This window comes from Mauremys reevesii, linkage group 4, assembly GCF_016161935.1.
Source record: "Mauremys reevesii isolate NIE-2019 linkage group 4, ASM1616193v1, whole genome shotgun sequence".
Taxonomy (NCBI): Eukaryota; Metazoa; Chordata; order Testudines; family Geoemydidae; genus Mauremys; species Mauremys reevesii.
Window position 1 is genome coordinate 42,969,439 of NC_052626.1, and position 23,153 is coordinate 42,992,591.

General features: G+C 50.1%; 1 protein-coding gene across 5 annotated transcripts in view; it reads right to left on the reverse strand.

Annotated features, from left to right (window-relative positions):
• LOC120403270 (acetyl-coenzyme A synthetase 2-like, mitochondrial) overlaps nucleotides 1-18,977 on the reverse strand; it is a 19,911-nt gene extending 934 nt beyond the window's left edge. Inside the window, exons 1-13 of one of the 5 annotated variants that reach the window (XM_039534131.1) lie at nucleotides 18,432-18,977; nucleotides 14,264-14,360; nucleotides 13,841-14,040; nucleotides 12,550-12,725; nucleotides 10,251-10,403; nucleotides 5,534-5,681; nucleotides 4,708-4,845; nucleotides 4,379-4,469; nucleotides 3,780-3,918; nucleotides 3,000-3,126; nucleotides 2,208-2,335; nucleotides 741-804; nucleotides 133-254 (exon numbers count right to left, since the gene is read on the reverse strand). In XM_039534131.1, the coding sequence (XP_039390065.1) occupies nucleotides 133-254; nucleotides 741-804; nucleotides 2,208-2,335; nucleotides 3,000-3,126; nucleotides 3,780-3,918; nucleotides 4,379-4,469; nucleotides 4,708-4,845; nucleotides 5,534-5,681; nucleotides 10,251-10,403; nucleotides 12,550-12,725; nucleotides 13,841-14,040; nucleotides 14,264-14,360; nucleotides 18,432-18,744 (1,896 nt within the window). In that variant the 5' untranslated portion in view covers nucleotides 18,745-18,977. The other 4 variants (XM_039534126.1, XM_039534127.1, XM_039534128.1 and 1 more) reach the window with 4 other exon arrangements.
• Nucleotides 18,978-23,153: the final 4,176 nt, after the last annotated feature.

Here is a 23,153-nt window from a genome sequence, read left to right on the forward strand (position 1 = left end):
TAAGGGCTGCAGCCCTAACCTGTATCATCTGGGGCTGGGAGCGGCAGGGAAGGGGCTTCCGCCATGCCGCTGAGGCAGGGTTGAGGGCGTACAGGGTGCAGTGTGGGCAGGAACAGGCCTGCGGGCTGTTACCTGAACATATTCAGGGCTTGCGTATTTAGCAATCTTCTTTGAGACCAACTCCTTGAGTTCATTGCTCAGCCTCTCCTGAGAGACATCAGTCCCCTTCTTCAGCACAATGAACACATACGCTCCTGGGAAGAGATGGAGTTACTCATCCATGCATCAAGCCCTGGTTCTGGGAAATGTCCAGTGCAGGGCTAAGCACTCTGCAGCTGGCTGAGACTCTTCCTCTACAGGGCTACAGTTCCTCTCCTCCAATGAGGTTGTGGGACCTCCCTCCTGAAGATACGCTGGAGGGAGTCCTGTGTTGCCTGAAGCTGCAAACCCCTACGTGTAAAGCTACCTGAGACTTGCCCCCTTCCAGCCCAAAGCCATGTGGCTCTTGCGGTGACTCCCACCCCACTTTCTGTGGTGCCCCACAAAGCTTACTGTGTGTACCGCAGGGGTGAGTGTATTAGAAATACCAGACAGATGCTGAGTGTGGTCCCTGTGTCCCCACTCCCCCATACAAGTCAGGTATGCAGTCACCCTATGAATGGCTCTTCCTCTCACCACTAGCCCTAGCAGCTGTGAAGCCCATTACAGAGATTGCAGTAGCAGGAATCAGAGCCCCTCACCTTCTCCTTTGATCTCATGAGGGAAACCGATCACTGCTGACTCTGCCACCGCTCTGTGCTGATTCTGGAACAAAACAGGTCTGCATTTCACTTCAGCAGTCCTGGCAGGCTGGCTGCAGCCCTGGAGCCTGTCCTGCCACACGCTAGCATGGTGCAGCCAGCTGTAAGGCAGAGAGAGATGGGGAGCTCCCAAGGTGGCCTCCATGCCCTCTTCCTACTTACCTCCCACAGTAGTGTGTAGGGAAGAAGCCTGACACCCCTGCTTCCTCTTCCAGCTCTGGGCTTACCTCTGTGAGTGGCAACTACCCATTCTGCTCCTCCCAACCCTGCTGCAGCAGGACCTAGTAACCTGTTCACAAGATCTCACTGGGTAGTCCCTGCTTACAAACCCAGGGACATGTCTGCTCCAAAGAGCACGGAGAGACTCCAATCTCATAACAATGGGGGCCTCCAAGGTTTAGATCAGGGGTCGGCAACCTTTCAGAAGTGGTCTGCCACGTCTTCATTTATTCACTCTAATTTAAGGTGCCAGTAATACATGTTAACCTTTTTAGAAGGTCTCTTTCTATAAGTCTATAATATAACTAAACTATTGTATGTAAAGTAAATAAGGTTTTTAAAATGTTTGTTTCATTTAAAATTAAATTAAAATGCAGACTCCCCCGGACCGGTGGCCAGGACCCAGGCAGTGAGAGTGCCACTGAAAATCAGCTTGCGTGCTGCCTTTGGCACGTGTGCCATAGGTTGCCTACCCCTGGTTTAGATTATCCCCTAAATTTGCATGATGCTCTGAATCTTTTCTGATTCATCTAGCTATAGCCTGAGCTCCAAATAAACCTGTATCCCTTCCCTGAGTGCAAGGATAGAGCTGGGGCCTGTGCTGTTAGAACAGCTTAGTTGTGATATTGGAGCTAAATACTTTGCCATCTAGTCTGATACTGCCGAGGAAAGTGGAACTTAGCATAGTGCAGCCATGTGCTGGGCCCTTTGACAGAAAGGTAAGAAGGTCTGAAGTGTTTGCAGGGGCAAGGGGTTGCCCAGTAAAGCAGCAGGGCAGCTGCAACATACTCAGAGCTGTAGCTAGCTTGATAGAACTTGTGATGGGAAGAGTCCTAGTCAGACTTCAGAAATCATGGCTGCATATTGTGATCACTGTCACAGCTGGGCAGCTCTAGAGTTGGTTGGAAATCAGAGTGGGAGTGGTAGAGATGAGAGAACTTCCCCTTCCACCCTACCTGCTCCAGGTAGAACTCCTGCCCCATTCCCTACAAGGCCTCCTGCTGGAGCAGAAAACTCAGGCATGACAGCAAGGTGCTATGTTCACTCAGCGTTTCATGGTTTCTTTACTCAGAAGCCCCTGTGTCCCTACTCCGCTCCCTGAAGAGGCTCTCCCCACCTCAGCTCTTCGTACTTGCTTATAAGCTAGGGGTCAGGTGTTTACCACTTCCTTCTGCCCAAGCCTCTTACCACAATATCTTCCAGCTCTGCAGTGCCTAGCCTGTGCCCGCTAACGTTGATGACATCATCCAGACGTCCTGTCAGCTGGTAATATCCTTGGCTGGAACGATAGGCTCCATCTCCCGTGAAGAAAAATCCTGTGATGATCAGAACCGTGAGAGTCTCTCTCAGCTCTTCCCTTGTCCCATGACCTCTATGGCTTAGGTACACCCCATCCCACATCAACACCACCCCCCTGTATACTATGCCCCCCCCAAACTCACAGCAAAGGGACTTTCCTACCCCCAGTCAACCTCATGGCTTCTCTACAGCTCAGGGGCCTTCCCCGTTACCACCCTTAATTCTGTGGTGCATGCTCCTTGCTGGACCAGCCCCATTCCCATAAGCCTGGGACACATGCCACAGTGCAGCCCTCCATGGTCTGGACACTTCTCTTCCCTTCTCTCATTGCTACAGGAGCTGACATTATTATTTATATTACAGATGCAATTGGTGGTCCCCACTGAGATCAGGACCCCTTTGTGGTAGGTGCTATATATACATAGTAAGGAGTTGTCCCTGTGCCAAAGAGCTTATGTTCAAAATAGATGAGACAGACAAAGAATGGAAGAAAGGAAGAGCCGTCTCCATTTTACAGATGGGGAACTGAGGCACAGACTTATCCAAAGCGTTTCAGTGAGCCTGTTGGAGCCAGGAATTTAACCCAGATCTCCCATGTGCCAGTCTAGTGCATTTGCCATAAAACCCCTTCTTCATGTGATCAGCTGTGCATCTTCCTCTGTCCTTCCCTGAAAATCGTACCTGGGTAAGGCATCAAGTAGGTTTCCAGAAATCTCTTGTGGTCATTGTAAATGGTCCGTGCCATTCCTGGCCAGGCCTGAGAGATGCAGAGGGCTCCAGAGACGTTGTTCTGTGTTAGGATGTTTCCCTGGAAAATAATACACTTTGTCAGGACTGGGGCTGAGGGCAACCTCCATGCTTGGTCCTGGGTCTCGTTTTACCTGCCACACCCCACCACAACCTTCTGACCAGGAGAGACATGGAGAGCAGTGTGGGAGGATCTAGTTCACACCACCCACAGGGAGGTGATGTGCAGCCCGCTCTGCTGCTTAACACGTGGTTCTGACAGAAGGCAGTTCTCACCCAGGCCCAGCCTGTTCTGTGCCCTTGTCCAGATCTGCTTCCCCTAGTGTGATCCAGGCTCCCTGGGCACTGGCATATAGCTACAGCTATGGCTGTAAGTCTAGCATGGCATCCATTCAGTTACTGAGAAGCTGGAACCTGCTGTTCCAGAAAATACCTTTGTAGAATTTCTGAGACGTGTCCGAGCTCCCCCAGGACAGGGCACTATAGAGAACAGTGCAGGAACACAGGCTGAGATGGCAAGGGGTTGCTACCAGCTCCCTTGCTGCAGTTGCTCAAAATAGGAGGATCTGTAGGGAGTGGGACATGACCTGGGGTGGGCGGGGAGGGGAGACAGGGTCCATCTTACAAGTCCTCTGCTTCCAGCCTCTGCCTGCTGGAGGGGACAGTATGGGAATGTTGGCTAAGAGAACCTCTGGACTGATGGTTGTAAGTTACCTTGTCATCCAGGAGGGCAGGGCTGATCCCAAAGAATGGTCTCATGGCCATGCCTGGAAGAATCTCATCTCCGGGGCTGGATGGACGGGGAGAGATACAGATGCCTCCTGTTTCTGAGGTAAATGTAATGGTGACACCCATGAAATTATGTCAAAGCGAAAGCCACGGAATACTCTTAAGAAATCCACTTTCCACCTAAGCCTTGCATGGTTAATGGCTGTGTGGTGGTGAGGGGATCCAGCTGCTTCTTTGCCTATGCAGGGGTTGCTGTAGGCAAGGCTCTCTGCTGTCTGGAGGTGGCTGGAAAAGATTGTTAATTGGAGATGGAAAGTCTTGCTCATCTAGTCCAGCGCTGGATTGGTCCCTACCATCTATTCTCCAGGCTAATTTTAAATCCTATCATTTATTTATCTGCCTGTTCTGTGGTGGGGCCAAGAGGCTCCCTTAGCTGGGCACTTGGCTGTAATGTGCCATGCACAGCTATGGTGATGTCTAAATAATAATTGCCCCCAGCTGAACAATCCCAGATGGGTATTACACCTGGGGAACTCTGTAGGTGCCTGTAATGGGAGGCGAGGGGTCTTCTTTGCTTCTTACCAGTTTGCCACCATGTGTCAACTACTGGGCACCGTGCATCGCCAACCACATTGAAGTACCACTCCCACGCTTCTGTGTTGATGGGTTCTCCCACTGCAAGGGGAAATGGAGATGAATTGTGTTTAAGGGACAATTCAGAAAAATTTCTCTCCTTCCCTTTTCCTCTGACATACTGGCTTTATCAAGATCATGGACCCGGGCCAACGAATAGGCCTTCTCTGTGGTGGTGTATTCTCTCTTACTGCCAAGTACTGACCCAACACATACCCACTACCGAACTGAGTCTGAGAGTGGTAGTCTGGTCAGCCCTGAACCATCACCCGGTACCAACCTGATCCAAGGATCTTGAGGGAAGATCTGTCGTATCTCTTTACCCACTCGTCCCCATATCTCAGCAGCAAGCGAATTGCTGTGGGTGCTCCATAGAACTGATTAATTCGTAACCTCTCCACTGTTTCCCAGTAACGCCCTGGAATGGGAAACTGGGCCAGTTACCTCTAGGATTGGCTCATCCAGCCTGATCCCAATACTCTCCTTGCTTTCATACCCCTGCTGTACCAGTGCCATGGCCCTCTCAGCCAGGCCAACTTAGCTCATGGTAAACCCAGGAGGAGGAGTAGCTCTTTCCTTCCTTGAGAGCCCTTCCTGATAACCATCTCCACAGCTCTCTCTGTGGCAGGGAAGGGCACAGCTAGCATCCCCCTCAAGACCCTGCCACATGGAGGTGACTTCCCACACATGTAATACATAAGAGACTACTCCAGAGAAGGAGGGATTTGCTCTTCTCCTTACTGCTCCACCCGTGAATAAGATGGTTCCCTACCACCTCCCCTTGGGTGTGAGAGGAATTCAATGTGTTCTTCAGCTCCACACAGGGACTCAATTCATGCTATGATGGCAGGAGTTTTTGGAACGTGGGCTGAGATGGGAATTAATTTCAGGCCTCTCTCTCTCCTGCATGGAGCGGCAAGGATCACTTCCCTGCTTGCCAGAGATTTCAGAGCAGGGTTACATTCATGCATTTATAATAGCTTCTTACAGCTCTGGCAGAATAGCTGCTTAGCGTTTTTGAAGAAGGCTCCTTTCCTGAGCCCCACAACTTCTTCCTGCTGCCCTTCCCTGCGCCTGGGGCTCTTTTGAACCTCCTTATTACTCACCAGGATTGGGGTACACTGGCGTGCTCTCAAAAAGGACGGTGGTACCTCCGTTGCACAGAGGGCCGTACACCACGTAACTGTGCCCTGTGATCCAACCGATGTCTGCCACACAGCCAAAGACGTCCCCATCGTGGTAATCAAACACATACTGTGCAAAAAAAGAAGAGAGCAAAAGCTGTAGCCTGGAGACAGGGCCCCTCCTCCAGAGCAGCTCTTGTGTGGGAGAGATCTGTAACTAAACTGTCCTTTCTCTGCCAGCCTCGTCTTCCCCTTCATAGATGCCAAGGCCAGAAAGAGCCATTATGATCAGCTTGCCTGCCCTCCTGTGTAACACAGGCTATAGAACTTCCCCCAAATAATTCCTAGAGCAGGTCTTTTAGAAAAAACATCCCATCTTGACTTAAACATTGCCTTTGCTGGGGAATCCAACACAGGCTTGGCAAATTGTTCCAATGCTTAATTACTGTTAAAAATGTACACCTTATTTCCACTCTGAATTTGTCTAGCTTCAACTTCTAGTCATCGGATCACATTATACTTTTCTCTGCTAAACTGAAGAGCCCATTATCAAATATTTGTTCCCTGTGTGAGTACTTACAGACTGTCATCAACTCACACCTTAACCTTCTCTTCAATCTAAATAGATTAAACTCCTTGAGTCTATCACTACAAGGCATGTTTTCTAATTCTTTAATCATTCTCGTGGCTTTTCTCTGAACCTTCTCCAATGTATCAACATCCTTCTTGAATTGTGGACCTCAGAACTGGACACACTATTCCAGCAGCAGTTGCACCAGTGCCAAATACAGAGGTAAAATAACCTCTCTACTCCTACTTGAGACCCCCTTGTTTATTCCAGGATGCCATTAGCTCTTTTGGCCATAGTGTCACTCTGGAAACTCCTGTTCAGCTGATTATCCACCACGTTGCCCAAATTGTTGTGAGTCACTGCTTCCCACCCTCTCTGCTACACCCATCTGTCACAGCTTGTCCCTGTTTAGCCCTTAAGCAGGGACTGGCCTATTTTGCATTTGTGCAGTACCCAGCACAATGGCACCATAGTCCTAGTTAGGGTCCTGCTGAAAAAGAAATAAATAACTAAAGCAGCTTTAGGCCTGTGCTGAGGAAAGGAGCCAGGGTCCTGATGCAAATTCAGACAAGCCAATGTCGGATGAAATTCACTGTTGGCAAGTGCAAGGGCATGCTTGTTGGAATGAACCATTTGGACCACTCCTTCACATTGCTGGATTTTAAATTGACTGGGCCCACTCATGGAAAAGAGCTGCTCCTGTGCAAACTAATTGTTAGGCTGTATAATGAATTGAACTAATGGGATACTGCCATTAGACAAATCAACAGTAAGTTCATAGCTGGAGTAGTGTTCAGCGTTGCTCATCACTCCACAGACAGGTACAGTAGAAATAGAAATGAGCAGAGGCCTAAAAGACTTCCCTAAGAGGCAAGACTATTTAGTTCAAAGAGGAGATGAGTCAGAGGGGATGTGACAATGGTGTATTAAAATACTAATTGGTCTAGGGAGGGTAGAGCTGGTGCCTATGTTCCCCCCTCTCAGAAGATCAAGAAGACTCTTGATGAAAGTGAAAAGCAGCTAATCTAAAATGGAGACAAGGAAATGATTGGCTACCAAGTGTAATCAGTTTGTGAAGTCTCCCCTGCCCCCCCACAAGAGCAGTTCTACACTTTGAATGGTCACGCTCTAAAAAGGCCACTATGGGCTTTCATGCTCTTCTTGCTTGCTGACTCCAGATCCAGTTTGCTCAGTTTGACAGTTAAAAAAAAAAAGTCTCTTTCCAATTGCCAGCCCTCAAACTCCCCCGTGAGCAGAACTGGGCTCCTTCCACCTCACAACATTGTCTAATAAAGACAAATAGTTGCACTGCTGCTCCGCAAGCCAGAATAGATTCCTGCCCCTCTCTTCTTGTGATGTTAGCTCTGCAGGGCTAGCAGGGGGACACCTCTCTGTCCCACTCTGCAAGGTAAGCCTGGCTCTGCACAGTCACGGGGACCGGGAGTTCAGACAGTGCTATTTTCCACACCCTCCTATTTCATTGGATGCCATGCTGGAGTAGGGGGAGGGACAGAATGTCCTAGAGTAACTGGATAGCAGGGCTGGCCCTGAGAGTGAAACATCTATTTTACTTGGGCCTGGCTCCCCTCACTCCATTTCCCGTCTGTTTAACACCAAGCAAGTTTCCCAATATAGTATAATGTCTCTTGGAGCCCTTTGTTTCTTGGCCGTTGCTCTGAGATCCGCCATTTCCAACAATACTTTAAAAGCCTCTCGTCCCTTACTAACATGCTGTAGCTGCCATTAGGTTTGCTGTGGCAATGCTCGAGCAGCTCCCCGCAAAGTGGGCCCCCTGACAGGACGGTGACAGATGAGGTTTCCAGGGGTGAGGAAGGCTCTGGTGTGTTTGTAATGGAAACTCGCTCTCCTCTGTGATAGTCACTGTTTAAAGTAACAGAGTATTCATGCAGCAGCAGCAGCAGCAGCTTGCTGAACCCAGCTGGGGAAAACAAGCAGGAATTCATTCCAGCTCTGGTCATGTTTTCCAGAGCAGCTGGAGCTAAAGTGGCCGTGTGTTGGAATTGGACAGTGCTGCCTGCTTACCACATTCCTGTCCTGGGACAACATTCCCGGCTTTCAGCTTTCTGGTCTCATGAGCTGCCCCAGTATTGCCAAGCAATAGCTACACAGAGTGCAGTGGCCAGCAGGACAACCGTGCCAAGCCAGGGGTCTAGTGAGGGTTGAGCACGTTGCTTTGTTCTGTGTCAAATCACTGGCTCCCTGATTTCCACATGTCCCACTCCCAGGCACACAGGGCATTTCAGACCTAAGTCACCAGATCTGGCCTCACATGAACACTAGATGCACCAGGGCCTGGGTGGAGGTATGAAGGTCCCTGGATCAGGTTTAGGGGGAGCTTGCCCATGGCTAAGGAGCCCACACTGAGCTGTTTAAAAAGGGACTTGTCTCATGAGAAGCCAGAAGGGTGGTTCTCGTGTAACACCAACAGGCTCTGGTGGTCTGCAGGCAGGATTGAACCTGGGAGCTCTGGAACTTAGTGCATGAGTGTCTACTGCATAAGCTAAAAGACATATGGCCATTAGCTAAGGCTGTAGAGCAGACTCATAAATCACTCTCTCTCTAAGTGGTCTTGGTGCCACCAGATGGGACAGAACACCACACCCAGGAGATGTGTGGGTTACACTTGGAAGCAGTTTGCTTGGTGAACTGTTACACTTGGAAGCAGTTTGCTTGGTGAACTGTTTCAAGCAATGGGCTTTTCCCCACTTCCCTTGGGGGACTGTTCTGCAGCCCAGTACTGCGCTGTCTCAGGAACACGAGTGTGGCTCAGCACGGGAGTTCCCAGCAGCTCTGTCTCCAGCTCTCTCTCATATCTACACAGCAAAAAAACCACAACAACCCTGCGGTAGTGAGTCTCAGTGCCTAGGTCAACGGGTGCACGGTGCTCATGCTACAGCACTAGAAATAGCTGTGTAGACATTCATGCTCGGGCTCTGAAGCCCGGGGAAGAGGGTGAGTGTCAGAGCCTGAGCTCCAGCCTAAGCGGGAATGTCTACACAGCTAGTTTTAGTGGCGTGGCACGAGCCTGGGTCTGAGGCTTGCTGCCATGAGGTTTTTTTCCCCTCAAATGTAGGTGTACCTTCAGAGGGCTTGCCTACAGGCACCCTAATGACTGGAATAAAATCTGGGATATTGCTGTCTGCTTTAGGGGCTTCCTCTTCCCAAAGCTACTTCTCTTTAGTGCGCTAGGGCAGTGCTTCTCAAAGTGCCGGTCTGCAATGAGTTTCCTCATAAGAGCATCGAATAGGATAATAATATGGCACCGGTCCCTGGCACATTGGAAAAAAAATTGCCGGTCCCCCGCATCAGTTAGCTTGAGAAGCACTGCTCTAGGGGCTCTCTTCAGGAGCAGAGCTTTTACTCTCATGTATGCTTGGGTGTAGTTGAATCTCAGAATGCAGGGGAGGAGGTTCTTGGAGATCTCTCTCTCTCTCTCTGTCCTGTATTCCTCACTGCAGGCCTGTAAGCAAACTGCTGGCATAACTGCAACAGAACTTATGCAGAGAAGGAAAAGGCTGGGTTATTTCTGTAAGATACCAGCCATTTCTCTCTCTGGAATCCCCTGGAATAAACTGGCTGGGTGTCTGAGCAATGCTTTTCTCTGCGGGTGGAACGTCCTCCCTGAACTGATTGGCTCAGGGCGTGGTGAGGACAGAAGAAGGAAAAAACCAAATGTTTAGAAATAAATGACTGTAAATATAAAACCTGTGTCTTGCTGGTGTTTGCTGCTCCTCCCCCACTTTCTACCTCACTTGTCATCTTGGCAGCTCTTTGGGGCATAGACCATCTCTTCCCGAGTGCTGGAGCAGTGCCCAGCACAACAGGGCACCCAGGTCTACCTGGGGCCTCTGGGCGCTACTATAAGTAAGGAATAATTGACCTGCTCTAGAACATGCACTGGTGCCCCCTGTTGCCTGGACTCAGTCCTGCTGTACTCCTAGTAACCGTCTTTCCCTCCAGCAACTGGATCCCTAATAACATTAGCAGCTCCCAGATTGTGCTTTAGCTCAAGTAGTAGAGACGTGGTCTTGTCATCATAGCTTGGTAGTTCTGCTGCCTGTATGCCTTGACCCGACATCCCTGGTGTCCGTGTCTAGGCCTCGTTACCTTGTGTGTGATGGCAGCATAGAGCAAGTATCCTGCCTGGGAGTGGACCAGCCCCTTGGGTTTGCCAGTACTGCCTGATGTGTAGAGAAGGAACAGCAAGTCTTCACTCTCCATGACAGCAGGCTCACAGCATACGTCCTCTTTCATCATTTCCTATGACACAAAGCAGAGAGGTTCTCACTCAGCTCCAGGATCTCCTCACAGCCCCCAGATTTCCCTCCACGCTCTCCACACTTGCTCTGACTTCACATTTCATTAGTCATTTACTAAGCTCAGAAGAGCTGAATGGAAAGCATTGTATACGTCAGAGAAATGAACCCCACTGTGGCCTATTCTTCTGCTGCCTGTTGATGGGCCAACGCTGCCTGGCAGGGGTATAGCATTGTGGAGGCCGGGACAGCACTCTAGCAAACCAGATCCTAACCCCTCTCCCCACATTCAGGCTCTTGAATCCTGTTGCTTCTTCCTGTCTACATTTATCAAGTCCATCCCTTCCTCTCCTTCCCTATGGCTAACATCTTGTCCAATGGGTCAATTCTCATCTTCGTTGCCGCAGCCTCTGCCTCTCTGGCTTCCCTGCCTGATCCTCTCCAGTACATATCAGAATGGGTGCTGCCACTGTGGCCATGCCGCCCACCTCTCTTCAGAGTCTTTCTTTCACCTTCCACATCTGGTTTAAGTTTCTTCTCCTCCCTCCCAAGGTCCTACAGAATGCTGCCCCAACAACATCTTCACTCTCATTTCCTCCTATGGTTCTCTATTTCCTTAGCCTCCTAGTCTTTGCATCTTCTTCTATGCTGCCCTTAAGCTTTGAATTCCCTCCCACTCCCAAACGCTCACCCCCTCTTCATTCAGCTGGCTCCTTAAAATGCAGAACTACGCTGAAAAGTGACTATCAAAATGGCACCAGTGGGGCCAGTGTTCATTGTTTTTCACTGTTGCCAGATCGAGTGTGCTGTGTTGAAGTAAACTGAGGGTTTCTCTTCCACATGCTGGTACCACAAACTCCCCCTGGGTTCTGAGGGTCAAGCTGGCTCTTGCTGGCTCAGGCATCATCACCAGTAATAACGATTTGCAGTTGGGGCGCACTTAAAAATTCTGCTGCTGCACTGTCCAGAATAGACTCCAGCTCCCTCTCCCAGGGCTGTGTAGGCTCTGTGGAGCCAGCAGGAGTAAAAGGGTGTAATCACGGAGTCAGCAGCTCTAATGCTGAACCCAGCCAGGGAGGCCATTAGTTCACTGTGACTTTTCTGACCATAACAGAATTCTTCTGAGGCTACGTCTACACTACCCGTCTGGGTCGGCGGGTAGCGTTCGACTTCTTGGAGTTCGATATATCGCGTCTCGTCTAGACGCGATATATCGAACTCCGAACGCGCTCCCGTCGACTCCGGAACTCCACCACTGCAAACGGCGGTGGCGGAGTCGACGGGGGAGCCGTGGACTTCGATCCCGCGGCGTCTGGATGGGTGAGTAGTTCAAACTAAGGTACTTAGAGTTCAGCTACGCTATTCGCGTAGCTGAACTTGCGTACCTTAGTTCGACCCCTCCCCCCAGTGTAGACCAGGCCTGAGAAGCCTTCTCAGGTTAATTAGGTTATTTGCTGAGCACAGACAGTGAGCTCCACTCTGTACAAAACATGGAGGAGGCAGTTGTTCTGAACTCAGGAGCTAACGACAACATACTTCTTCAGAAAGAGTAAGTGCCGCTCCCCTGAGGTCTGGCCAGCATTGGAGGCATTGGGCCTAACTAGGAGCGTAAACACCAAGAGAGGCAGCCTGTGTCACGGTCGATGCCTTGTATAGCACTGACTGCACTCAGTAAATGTGGCTGTGGGCCCCACCCAGACTGGAACAGCAGGGGTACTGCAGGCCAGGAATGAGGTGCATGGACAAAGATGTCTGGGGAGCCCAGGGCTGGCATAGCAGGGAGTGCTATAGGCCAGGTCTGAGGCACATGGGCAGATAGTTTTCAAGGTCTTGCCCACATTATTGCAGGGTCTGGTTAGTACTGCCAGCCCCTGATGGTACACAGAGAATATTGCATCTCCAGGAGCTCCCCACTTTAACTCATTCACTCATTCTGGAGAGCAGGGAAACTGTAGTTGGGAAGGTTCCTGGCCTGGGCAATAAGCTTTGGACCCTGACACTGTTACCCCAGAACAATGGCCCCAGTGCATCCAAGTGCAAACGGTCCTTTGGGCTGGGCTGGAAACCCACCCCCACCACTTCTCCTGATTCACTAGAGCAGATGCCCTACCCTGGGGGAAAGTTGGTGGTGGCTCCATCTGGCATCTCACCTCCTCCAGTGGCACATCCAGTTCTGACATGGGAACCTTCTGCTCAGTCCTCATGGAAACCAGAACTCGCTTCACCAGCGGGCACACACGCACGGCCTGGTCCACTGTCTGCTTCAGCTCAATAACCTTGCCTCCCCTTAGCCCCTGGTTCACAGTGATCACTGTCTCTGACTGCGCTGAAGAGGGCAAAAGAGAAGAAAACAAACAGCAGCATGATCAGCCCTTTAGCTCAGCCCAGCTGCCCCTCTGCCTTCTCGCCCTCCATCATTATTACCATGATGTCTAGCCCCCCACCCCGCTCCAGCTCCACACACATATCTAACCCTGCCCTGTCCCGCATGCCTTTCCTCTCTCTTTCCCGCTCCCATCTCCAGTTTTCATGGCCTCTCTTCAAAATAAGAGCAGCAGTTTTAAACTCTTTCTTTCCCATTAATGTGTCCCATTAAATCACATACAACCTGATGAGAGGCAGCACTCCAGGCCCTTGCTCCCTCTGATGAGGCAGAGAACTCAAGCTCTCACGCCAAGAGGGGCTGGCCTGACAGACCCTGCTGCTCTAGGGGCTTATTTTTAAAATGCTGAATTTGATGAAGCCGGGCACAGCATCCACTGGGCTGGAAGAGGCTTCTAGTGAGACCTAGTGAATAGCCTTCCATCAGGGCAGGCCCTCTACTGGGATATTTAGTCCTCTCCTCCCTGCCGTGCATCATCATGGCAGGATTCCTTAATCATCCCTGATAGGGCAGGGGATGTTTCTCCTTAAAGAGCTCCGCTGATGAGGATTCCAGCACTGTCCCTTGGCAGCCTGTGCCACTCCGGAGCTCTGCTTAGGGTTAGAGAGTATCTCTGAATATCGAACCTGAACTTCCCCTGCTGCATCTTAAGCCTCTTCCTTCCAGGCCTCCCATGGGAATGAGTGATCCCTGTGAAAACGGCTTCATCTCCCTCAGTTGACTTCCTGGCTGCAGTTTTTATTTTCCAAACCATTCTCAGGGCAGGGCTTGTCTGTAGCTACAGCTTGTGGGGAGTTGTGGCGATGTTCTTGGGTGCCCTGAGCATGTGATCCTGGGCCCACACGTTTCCTCCACTCCCTTAGGCCACTCTCTCCTCCATGGCTGGAAGAGTAAGAATGCCAGGACAGGAGGAGTTTGCCAGGAAGCTTTGGGCACAACCACCACGCCCTCAGCACCACTGGTCACTGAAGCTGATGGTCTGATATTGTTCTCCAAGGGGACAGGATGAAGGGACAATTTGTGCACAGAGCACCTATCAGTTTGAAGAAGGGGCTTACCATCCCGGATCCTGTCAGCTAGAGCCTCGGAGCTGAATCCGGCAAATACCACAGTGTGTATGGCTCCTATCCGGGCACAGGCTAGCATGCTTGCCACAGCCAGAGGGCATGGGGGCATGTAGATGGTGACTCGGTCACCTCTTTTCACTCCCTGTCGTTTCAAGGTGTTTCCCAGACGGCTGGTCAACTCAAGCAGTTCTCTGTCCAAAGAAACCAGCTTGTAGTTAGAAGCTCTCCCATCCCAGAAGTCTCTCTGAACTGGGAACAGATGGGGCTAGCTTCCCTTCCCTTCTGGGAGCCCCGCAGAGCTGGAGATGAAAGACTCTGGTTCCTTAATCAGACAAGTAACCATACCAGCCCTCTGTGCTCCATTCCTCCAGCTCAGGGCCCCTGGATGGGATAAGTACAGAGGTAAGTACTGACCTGTATGTAACCCGGACTTCTTTCCCAGGCTCATCTTTCTCCCAGATCAGGGCCACTTTGTTTGGGGCTGTGTGGACATGTCGATCCAGACAATTCACTGAAAAAGATTGACTGTCATTACAGGCTCAGCTATTTTCAATCCTAGTAAAGCCAGTGCTCAGGGCCGTCCTTAGCCATAGGCAGAACAGGCAGTCGCCTAGGGCACCACTAGGTCTGGGGGCACTGCTCTGCTGTGAGCCCGGACAGATGGGAAGCAGTGGAGCATATAAGAGCAGGGCTGCTGGGTCCTAGAGAGAGCTGAATGCAGCACAGTCTGAGGGAGGGGATGGGCTGCTGGGGTCTCTGGGAAGGGGTGGGGAAAGGAACTCACCTGTAGGGTGACCAGATGTCCCAATTTTATAGGGACAGTCCTGATTTTTGGGTCTTTTTCTTATATAGGTTCCTATTCCCCCCCACCCCCATCTCGATTTTTCACATTTGCTATCTGGTCACCCTAGGTGGGAGTAATTGGTATCTATACAAGGCAAAGCCCCAAATATTGGGACTGGCCCTATAAAATGAGGACATCTGGATCTGGTCACCCTAGCTGGGGAGCACATCTCTCCCCCGGGCTGGCAGTGATCCATCTCATCCGGGGAGAGCTGCACAGGGCAGGATGAGCTGCTGGGGCTCCATGGGTGCCCCCATCCCTGAGATCAGATGCTGTGCTAACTTCACCATGGTCCGTTGGGCTGGCGGTGGTGCCCATTGGCGTGTGATCGGAGATGAGGGTTTGCTGCTGCTGTTGCCACTCTGCACCCCAAGAGGTGGATTTTGGGGTTTTCCACCTATCTCCTCCTCTACTGCAGCTGTTGGACCAGCAGACTGGGGGGTGAGCCAAGCATGAAAGCAGTACTGAGTTGCCATTTAGATGGTCATTTAACAACTTTGTTTGCCAAAAGAGTTTGCTAACAATCCTGAATTAAATTTCAATACTTTATTTTTAAAATCAATATCTTAGCCAAAAACAGAAAATTAAGTTGTTGACAATTATTTGTGACAAGTTTGGTATGGGGACGGGAGTGGGCCAGTTTTCATCAGAGAAACAAAAAATGTTGACTGACTTTCCTATAGCCTTGTTACTGCTAAATAGAGCCCTCCAACAACTGTAATATGCTCATCTCCTTACTAATGTATAGAGCAGGGGTCGGCAACCTACGGCACACGTGCCAAAGGTGGCACGCAAGCTGATTTTCAATGGCACGCAGTGGCGGGCTGAGCGGCTCAGCCCGCCGCTGCTCTGGGGTTCCGGCTGCTGCCCCATTGCCACCCCGGGGTCCCGGCCGCCAGCACCACTCAGCACCCACTGCTGGCCTGGGGACCCCCAAGGAACCCCAGGCTGGCAGCGGGCTGAACAGGCTGATACCCTGGCTGAGCCACTCAACCCGCTGTCGGCCTGCGGTTCCATTCACTCAGCTGGTAGCAGGCTGAACAGGACTAAATTCAACTAAATAGGAAAACAAGAGCAACTAATGACAAAGTGCAAGAACCTAGAGCAGTGGTCCCCAACCTTTTTCATCTGGCGGGTGCCAGACAAAGGACCGTGGCAGTGGACGAGCATCCGCCGAAATTCGGCGACATTTCAGCGGCGACGCCTCTGGATGACGCTGCTTATCGGCGGCAAGCAGCGTCATCCAGAGGCGTCATCCGCCAGCCAGTACGCAGGTGCACTGAGAGGCCCCTGCAGGCGCCATGGCACCCACAGGCACCGTGTTGGGGACCCCTGACCTAGAGAGCCTCCTGAAGCCTTGCGATCGTTTTGATTTAAATGGACTTGAACTGTATGAAGAATTGCATACCCTGTCATCAATGTTGCCACATGCAAAATCGATAATGGACATTGTACAGTTTACTCATACCAGCAAACTTGTTGACATATATCCTAATGTGTACATTGCCACTCGTATTCTACTGACAATTCCTGTAACAGTAGCATGGAGTTTCTCAAAACGAAAGCTCATTAAAAACTATCTCCGCTCTACAAGGAGTCAGGAATGCTTGACTGGTCTTGCTATTCTTGCAATCAAACAAGACATCAGTTTGTCTTTGTCATACGATGACATTATTACTGATTTTGCAGCCAAAAAAGCCAGAAAGATTGCTTTTAATTAACAACTAAACTTTGTTTCAATACCTCTTCATATAAATTTCCAAAAAAATGTTGACAAATTAAAAAAATTATATTATTTGCATCATTCTGTCAAATCAGAATTTTTTCTATAGTGCTACTTCTTTAGTGCAAGTCCATCAGCACTACAGTGTGCTTAATTAAGTTAAACTGGTTTTAATAACATGCATGTGGCAAGTTTTCCAACAGTGTAAGCTTATGTTTGTGTTGCTAAGAGCAAGACAGGCACAGGGGCACCAGTTGAATAATCCTACCTAGGGCACCATAAATCCTAAGGACGTCCCTGCCAGTGCTAGTGACTCAGTTTTCTGAATACCAATCAGGGTGGCTGCATTGTAAGTTTGACTGTTATTCAACCCATTAAACCACATCATTGCTAGCACCAGCCATCAGGTCAGAAGCACCACCCCAATCCCACTCCCACACCTTTCTCCCCACCACACCCATGACCATCCTCCTCATCCTTACTTGCAATCTGCATATTCCTAACCAGAAACTTTCCCCAAACACCTTGAATAACCATAACAGCCCTCTGCACTTCTTCTTGGCAGCTCTCTGAGTGCCTCATGAATATTAACTCAGTCATTTCTCAGCAACCCTGTGTGGCAGGTAAGCAATCCACAGAGAACACACTTCACCTCCCGCTGAAATGCAGCTGCCTGTTTAGTGGAATGGGGCAGCTATAAAACAGTGACAGCAGCACTCCAGAAGGCAGTTTAGGACAGGAAGTGAGGAGCGCTGCAGCGGGAATGTAGGGAAGCAGAATGCAATCACCTGAGATGGAATAGGGCCAGAACTCTGGGGGTACTTAGAGTTCCTTGGAATGTTTAAGCGGTCAAGACCTTGGTTTTAAAACTTATCCCAAAGTGGGCTCCTCTGACAGCACCAGTGTTGCCAACACTTGTAGTTTTATTGGGAGTCTCATTACATATGTGGTTTGTTGTAGAGCTCCAGCTCCTGGAGTTGTGATTATGTGAGACTTTCAGCTTTCATTAAAAAAAATAAATTTCTCTCCTCATGGTTTCAGATAAAAGCTTGAAAATGTGACCCCTAAAGGCTCAAAAACCAGAAGGCAAATAAAAAAAGAACCAAAACTTATTATTTTTGAAATCTCATGATTTTGGGGGGGGCTGATTCATGATTTTTGAGTAGTTGGGGTTGGCAGTGCTGCTATCTAGCACAGTGAAGAGGCACTCGTTGATAAGGGAAGAGCACTAACTTCTACTTGATGACCCCAGTAGCACATGGGTGCACCTTTGAGGACTCCCACAAAAGGGTACTGACCAGGCCCAATGACACTTAGCTTGTGAGAACAGTTAGGCTCACAGCACATGGTGGTCCAGCTGTATTCACACATGCTAAAGAGACACACTCGCTCCCCTACAACCAATCACATTCCTACACATCTACCACACACAGCCGATTGGAACATTCCTGGCAGGAATCCTCTGGCTGAGCTTGTGCCTGGATCTGAGAGACCATCCCTCGTTTGAATCCTTTTACCAGAATGTGCTGCTTATCTCTATCTCCCTAGTTTTCCTACAAGTGAAAGTGTTGGATTGAGTGGCACCGTTGAGAACTCCCAGACTGGGGTGTGAGGAGAATAAGACTGGGAACAAACACGCCAGGGAAAGTGGGGGTCAGAGGCAGGTGCTGTCTCACATTCACATCCTCGCTCTCTGACACGCTTTCTTCCCTTGCCCTCATCCCTCTTTGGTGTCTGTTCTTCAGACTATTCCTCTCAGTTTAGGATTTCCACATGCAGGGGAAAGACAGATCAGTGCACTTCCAAGAATGTGTCTAAAAACAGAAAGTTAATTCTTGCTGCCATAGAACTTCCCCAATAGCCACTGGCTAATGGAAGGAGTTAACGGTGTGTGCATTCCCAGGAACAGATTCATGAGACTGAAAAGGATCCATCCTGAAGATGCCGGGACCAGATGGGTTCCCCAAGAGGCCAGCAAACGGGAGTTGGGGCGGGGGGTCTGGCTTCCTGCTTACCTGCTACATTCAGTTGTCCTCCCAGGAACCAGGACACCCAGCCCTGCTGTAGATTACAGTCTTTGACAGAGTGAAAAGGATTAATCCACATGAGTCGGTTTCTCCCTAGAGCTCCCCAGAATTCATCTACCTGCTCCACTGACACCGTGTACAGCCCTGGGTGGTCCCTTGATCCAGCGAATGCTACAGCTTCCGGCATATATGCAGTCAGGGGCCCACCGCTCCAAGCTCTAGCTATTCCAGAAGAAAAGGGTCCTCTAGAGGGCTGATAGAAGACTTTTAGGCAGCAAGCCCTGGGAAGCAGCCAGGCCATGATCCAGGGTTGCAAGAGAGCTCCCCAACTCCGCAACAAGCAGGAAATGGTCTTCAGAACTGTGCTCTTCTTCTTTCGATACAAAACCCAGGCTAAGTGCTTTCACTTTGCCCTGGAGCTGTGACCTTGAGTGGGAAGGAGTGGGGTGTTAGCTGTGTCTCTCTCTGTTCATCAGATTATAAATCTGCACTCAGCAGAGAGCTCACAAGGTGCCCCGTCTCTTCCTGACACACTCTCTCGCCTATTCCAGATGGATACATGCAAAGGAAATTCAATCCCTTTTAAGGGAGGAAAGGGGGTGGGCTGTAGGAATGTTTGACTGGAATAACCTTCATGCTAATCTGAATTCTGATGACTGCTCTTGCACTGAAGCCAGAACTGGCTGGTGATTGTATTCTCAGCAGCTGGAGCGATCCAGGCTGGCCTGTGTCACTTTACACTCTCCCTTTGTCCTATTACTAACCTGCCCTTGCTTAGAGGTTGAATGGAGCAGTTTGCCTGCTAGGTTGTTCTGGCCCCACCCAAGGTTCCTGCCTATTTGCCCTGCCTGAATTCTTTTCCCAATCTCACTTTGTGCCTCCCCCATTCATGCTGCCCACTGTACCTGGAATTATTTCCCTTCCTTTATGTTCCAAATGGCCTCACTCTCCTCAGTCAGAATCCTCCTAAAAATACTCTTCCAAAGTCTTTCAGCCACAGTCCACCACAGAACTATGGATCTACTATGAGTCTATGAAAACTCTTTGCTGACTGAGATCTCACCTGCAGCTGGTCACCCAAGGGGATCTGGCCTGTTTATATACACTCTGGGGCAGGGACTGTGCCTTCCTCTTTATCGTCATTGCTATTTATGCCCCGTCACAGAGTGCACAGTTTTACTGGTGACTGTAAAAATGAGATCCTTGTCCCAAGGGGCTTCCCATCTAAAGTTGGACTGAAGAGACACTGCCAGATTCTGATCTGCACCTCCCTGGAGATGCAACGGCAAAGGCAAGGGTTAGGCAAAAGTGCCTTCAAGCATAACTTCTGGAGTAAGTTACTGCAGCTCCTAACTTAACAGAAGCGTTATATCTGCCCAGATATTGTCCCATAGCCCAGAATAGCCAGAGCTCAACCCCCCTCCGGCCACTCCCCCTTCTAGCCACTAGCTGCACCCCAACACACCCCTGCTGAGAGCAGGGTAGGACCCTGTGCTGCTCTTATGCTAGGGGAACGCCCCCAGACAGGGGTTTCCAATCCCTTTGCATCAGTGGACAGCATCAATGGGCCATAGTGGGACCAAAATCTAGCCTACAGTGAAAGGATAACAGACATGAAGGGTGTGGAGAATAGCCCAATAAAGAAAAGAGGGGTCCCTACCCTCGAAGTCACAGATTCTGATGCAGAATGAGAGAAAAAAGCTGGTTGTATCTGAGATGGTTTTGTTCAGGTTTTTGGCATTCTCACTGCTGGGGGTGACATAGCTTCTAGGATTTATAGAAAGACAAAGGTTTCAATGAGTAGAGCCTGGTCATTTGGTTCAAGACCAGGGAAGCGGTTTCAGGGATTGGGAGAAGAGGATGGAAGCGTGCCTGAAAGATGGGGAATAGGCGGAAATGAGCCCAAGATGGTGCTAGAGCAAAAATGCCCCACAAGAAAATTTGAAAGGGAGTCTGTGTATCCAAGTGACAGCAGAGGGGCAGTGAGATGAGATATAGGGAGGCTAGCGAGGAGGTGGTGGTAGGAGTCAGATGAGAGAGAAGGCCAAGACATGGAGCAGCTTTGAGTGTTCATGGTGGAACTCAGAGATGTTGCAAAGGATGTGCTGACAGCCAAGGCCCTGGATGTGAGTGAAATTCTCTGGCAGGAGGGTAGACTAGATGGTTTAATTGTTTCTTCTGACCTTAAATCTATGAAAGGGAAGAGAGGAGGCAGCTATGGCAGTCAGGTGTGAATCTGGGTGTTGGGAGGACAGTGGAATCCCAGTGATTGCAAAGGAATGACTGTGTGTACAGCACCAAATGCATTGGCAACAGTCCATAGTCCCCACAACAGTGAAGGGACCTTTCCTGATGCCCTAAATCCCTAAATAGTCTCTGCTAGCACCATGAGGGGCTGAAGCCCTGCCAACTATCTCCTTCCAGGTGCATCCAGGCTCCCAGGGGGCAGAGAACCCAGCAGCATGAACACAACAGGGCTGCAGCTTCACTGCCCCAGAAGCCCCTCTGATATCAGCAATACTAAATTTTTGTGCTAGGAAAATGGATTTGGGAGGAAGAGCTGAGGAAGAGGCTAATGGTCAGAGTCTGTAAGAACAGAGCTGCAGGAAGAGGGCAGCTTTATGCAGGCTGCCTGAACTAGGAGAGTCTGAGGCACCAGGCAGGAATTACAAACACAAGAGTTAAAAACTGCCCTTAGGCTGGAGAAACATGTGAGCTGGAGTAAGAAGGTAGTCAGGGGGGAAAGTGAATGTGTAATTAAATGGGCAGGTGGAGGGAAGCAGAGAGGCTGGGCTGAGCAATTGTATCTTAAAGAGATAGGCACAGAATGGGTGGGCTGAGTGACTGTATCTAAGGGGCAGGTGTAGAAAGGCCTTGCTAAGTGACTGTGTCTAAAGGGGCAGGGACAGGGAGCCGGAGAAGCAGGATGCAAGCTAGGGTGACCAGATAGCAAAGGTGAAAAATCGGGACTGGGGAGGGGGGGTAATTGGCACCTATATAAGAAAAAGCCCCAAATATTGGGACTGTCCCTATAAAATCGGGACATCTGGTCACCCTAATGCAAGCTTAGCAAGGAGCATGAGTGTTCCCTTATGTAGCTTCTGTTCCCTCCTTGCACTGGGGCAGGGCTCTGGTTTATTGTCTGTGATGCACCCAGCACACTTGAGGGGATCGGGTTTGAGGGAACATAATAATCTCCATGGGCTTGTGCTGGGGCAATGCAGGGAGAAAGACTGGGAGTGGTTCCGGGAAGGAAGGCAAGGGGCAGCTGCAGCCTCAGTAATTCTTGACTGGAAAAAGAGTGACCTCCAGTGGCTTTTTCTGGTCACAGCATGTGAGTATTTCCCACCGGACTGGCTCCAGGATTGGCAGAGTTAAAGCACATGGAACACAAACTAAGACCCTGGGGCAAAAGGTATTGACGGGGACATGTCTGGCTTGCCCCCTAGTGTTTTCCTATGCTGATGATTTTCCCTTTCAAAATGGCCACAAGTCTTGGGCATTAGGACACCTACACTGGTGCCAACCCCAAAAGTTCAAAAATCATGTGTTTGACCCCAAGAAATCATGAGTTTTAAAAAAAGAAAAGATTATATTTTTTGTCATTTTCAGTTTTTGAACTCTCCTTGCCCACTCCGCGTGTGTGTGCGCGCGCGCACCCACAGACGCACTTGGGATCATCAGTGTTTCCAGATCTCCCAAATTTATAAAAGCAGCAAAGAGTCCTGTGGCACCTTATAGACTAACAGACGTTTTGGAGCATGAGCTTTCGTGGGTGAATACCCACTTCGTCGGATGCATCCGACGAAGTGGGTATTCACCCATGAAAGCTCATGCTCCAAAACGTCTGTTAGTCTATAAGGTGCCACAGGACTCTTTGCTGCTTTTACAGATCCAGACTAACACGGCTACCCTTCTGATACAAATTTATAAAGTGATTTTTCACACACACACCCCTGCCCAGTGCATGAGCTCTCAGTGGCTGCTTGAGGGTGTGGAGCTTCCAGCTTCTCCCCAAATCCGAACAGGCTAATTAAAGCTGTTGTCCCCTCAAAAGCCCTACATGTGCCCAGCCCAGCAAATAATTATGCATCTGCCCTCTACCTCCATATCAGTTTGGTTCCACCAGCCCCCACATTAATTTTGTCCCCATATCTGCCTGTACCCCAGCCCCCATTCAGCTCTGATAGGCTGTTCTTTCCCAGGAGGTAAGGAAGTGGGGAAGGCAGCCAATCAGAGGGGAGTTTCTGATGGGTGGTCTGAAATTGGCGTGAAGGCTGGAGTTTCTCTGAGACTTGCTCCAGCAGGAGGCCAAACTCACGTTACTCATGTTACGGGTGATGAAGTTGTGACAATTGGCAGCACTGCTGTTAGGTCTCGATGCACAGGACTAGTATACATCAAGCAGCAGGCTCACCATCTAGCCCCATGGGAGTGGGATGTGTCAGGCCAGGTCATCTCCCCCTGCAGGAATTGAGTGTCATGCCAGGCCAACTACTGCTATAGGCATATATGCCAGTGAGTAGGTCCATCTTTCCCTTGGAGATGTCAGCCCAAGGAGACTGGGGAGTAGTGAGCTAGAATATCTCCATATTCTGGAGTGGAGTGGAGGCCTGGGTGGAGTAGGGCCAGACCATCTCCCCCTGTGGATCCTGGATATGTCAGACTGGGAGTAGGGGGCTTGCACCAGGTAAAGCCCCCATGTGGGCC